This window comes from Letharia lupina (assembly GCF_014066315.1).
Source record: "Letharia lupina isolate WasteWater1 chromosome Unknown contig_3, whole genome shotgun sequence".
Lineage (NCBI taxonomy): Eukaryota > Fungi > Ascomycota > Lecanoromycetes > Lecanorales > Parmeliaceae > Letharia > Letharia lupina.
The window spans coordinates 341,861-344,872 of NW_023502972.1; the positions used below are offsets into that span (position 1 = coordinate 341,861).

Sequence of the window (3,012 nt, forward strand, 5' to 3'; positions counted from 1 at the left end):
GTATTCTGGCGATCCATGACGTCGAGATCTTGGTCGCGTTTCTCGCGTTTTGGAGGCGCCGCTTCTAGAGATTTATACCTGAATACCTAATTCTTCCGAGCCACGACTGCATGTCCATATATGCTCTCCGGAAGTGTGCCTCGAAGTGCCAATCATCGAGTGCTTTTAAGACGTCTGCGCAATTCCTGACGATTCCAAAGCCCAGCGCGAGTCACGCCGTTTGCGCCCTATGTGTGTCAGGTCCTTGTCGAGCTCGCCATTACATCCCGATCACCATGGCGAAGAGGAAAAGTCTTTCTACGGCAACACAAGGCCCTGCCACCACCACAGTACCAATCCTCCCTCCTCCGTTCGACGACGACCCAAATCCACCTCCGAAGCGAAGAGCAAGTCAGCGCAAAGTGTCACGGCCAAAAGCCGATACTGGGTCTACGAATCCAGACAAGAATGCAAATGTTCTTGACGCCCCGGAAGCGCTGCGCGCTTCACCTGACGGAGATGAGACGATGAATCTCGAGGAAGCAGGCATGGATGTTGAGAAGCAGGTCAAAGAGGAGGATAGCGATTCGCCATTGTCTGAGATGCAGGAGGTTGAAGAGCCGGTGGAGAAGAGGAACAATGGGAGGGAGAATGGCAAGTCAGCTGCGGTTGCAAAGAAAGGGATCAAAGAGGAGTCGAGGAAGCCTGCGTTGGCCGCGAAGAAAAAGAACGAGCCTGCAAAGGAACCACAATTTCTGGATCCTGAGGCCGAGGGTGACGAGGAAGCGGACGAGGAGGAGATTCAGGCTGCGTTATCGAGACCGCCTCCTGTCAATAGCGACTACCTTCCTTTACCATGGAAGGGGAGAATAGGATACGTGAGCTTTGCCTATGCCACTGACAATTCCAGGCCGCCACTAAACGTTCATAGGCTTGTTTATGTACATATCTGCGCTTCTCGAATCCTCCTGTATTCAGCTCTCGAACCTGTCGTATTGCATCTATACTAGAGAACCGCCATCCGCTTCGAGACCCGAATGAGCCACCCCATGCAACGAAGAACAGGCCAGATCGAGAAAAGCCGGCTAATATTAAGAGGGGACAAGCATTTGTGGAGAGCCTTGGGATAGCAAACGCAAAAGACATTGTGAAGATGCTACGATGGAACGACAAGTATGGTATTAAGTTTTTAAGGCTGAGCAGCGAGATGTTCCCCTTCGCAAGCCACCCGGAATATGGGTACAAATTGGCACCCTTCGTCTCGAAAGAACTGGCAGAGGCTGGAAAAGTTGCAGCAAGGCTTGGTCACAGATTGACCACTCACCCTGGCCAATACACCCAGCTCGGATCTCCCCGCAAGCCAGTCATTGACAATGCCATCCGAGATCTCGACTATCATGCTGAGCTCCTGAGCCTTCTCAAACTTCCTCCACAGCAAGACCGCGATGCAGTAATGATCCTACACTTGGGCGGCGTCTTTGGCGATAAAGCCGCGACCCTCCAACGCTTCCGCGAAAACTACAAGAAGCTCCCTCAAGGCGTCAAAGATCGCCTAGTCCTTGAAAATGACGATGTCAGCTGGTCTGTACATGAACTGCTTCCGCTTTGCGAAGAGCTCAATATACCCATGGTTCTCGATTTCCATCACCACAACATCATCTTCGATCCTGATCAGATACGCGAAGGCACAAAAGGTATCGTTGAACTCTTTCCACGCATACTGGCCACCTGGAAGAGGAAGAACATTACGCCCAAGATGCACTATTCTGAGCCCGAACCTTCGGCTATTACAGGACGGCAGCGCAGAAAGCACAACCCACGTGTCGCAACACTTCCACCGTGTCCACCAGATATGGACCTCATGATCGAAGCCAAGGACAAGGAGCAAGCTGTCTTCGAGCTCATGAGGACATTCAAGCTGCCCGGTTATGACAGCTTCAACGACATTCTTCCCCACGTCCGCAAAGATGACAATAAGCCGATCAGATTACCCAAGAAAAAAACACCGAAGAAGAAGAAGGCGCCCAAGAATGAGGATGACGACCTTGGAGCAGCAGAAGAAGCAATGGACGCAGAAGCGGATCCGGTCCAGGAGACTATCACAGACGATGAAGTGGGTATGGGCGGACCCGAGGGTCGCGTCTACTGGCCGCCGGGTATGGAACATTGGCTCCGACCCGTGAAAAAGGTCATTAAACCTAAGGAGCCCAAAGAGCCTAAAGATGACACCAAGATGACACCTGCTCAAAAGAAGAAAGCTGCCGCAGACGTAATTAAGGAAGAAGCGAAAGTTGAAAACAACGGCGTCAAAGAAGGAGATGAGGCAGTGCCGGCTACGCCTACACCGGCCATCAAGAAGGCAAGGGCCGCTCCGAGAGTCGCACCAAAAGCAGGTGTGAAAAAGGCAGTCAATGGGGAAAAGAAGAGTGCGAAGAGTGTGCCGACGCCTTCCACATCTGATGAGGATGCTGATGAGGCGATGTCGGAGTTCGACGATGAGAAAGAAGAGATGGAGCTTCTGAGAAAAGGGAAGGTGAATGGCACTAAAGCACCGAAGAGGCAGAGTGCAAGGGCGAAAAAGATCAGCTACGCTGAGACTGACGGAGAGGAGTTGCAGTGATTCCCTGGTAGTCTTTGGTTCCATATATCCTGAAAACACTTATATTGAAGACTCTTCTCAACCATGTGGCAGTTACACATACACTAGGTCTTGTGCTCCTTCATCCATCATCCACAAATCCGACTTGCTTCATCCATTGCCTCGCTCTGCTGCAAGTCATTGATGGTGTATACTTCTCCATGAATGATATGTATCATCTATGGATAGTATGGTTATTCCTGGGCAGTGTACTTGCTTATAGGGGTGTATCGCCCATCTCATGGGCAATTACCCATCAATCGCATATACCTTTTCATGACCCTCGCCATCCCCTATGGGTAAATCATCTTGTTTATGGGAATCGAAGATCGATTGCTACTACTGCTATTCATTCGACTTCTTTTACCGCCTACACTACCACCTTTGCTACCTTT

At 50.8% G+C, this 3,012-nt stretch overlaps 1 protein-coding gene across 1 annotated transcript; it reads left to right on the top strand.

The window, feature by feature from the left end:
- Positions 1–275: 275 nt before the first annotated feature.
- Positions 276–2,599, top strand: HO133_007016 (uncharacterized protein; the record flags this gene model as incomplete). The annotated part of the gene is made up of 2 exons (XM_037297911.1): positions 276–857; positions 911–2,599. The coding sequence occupies 2 exons, from the start codon at positions 276–278 to the stop codon at positions 2,597–2,599; spliced, it is 2,271 nt and encodes a 756-aa protein (XP_037156546.1).
- Positions 2,600–3,012: the final 413 nt, after the last annotated feature.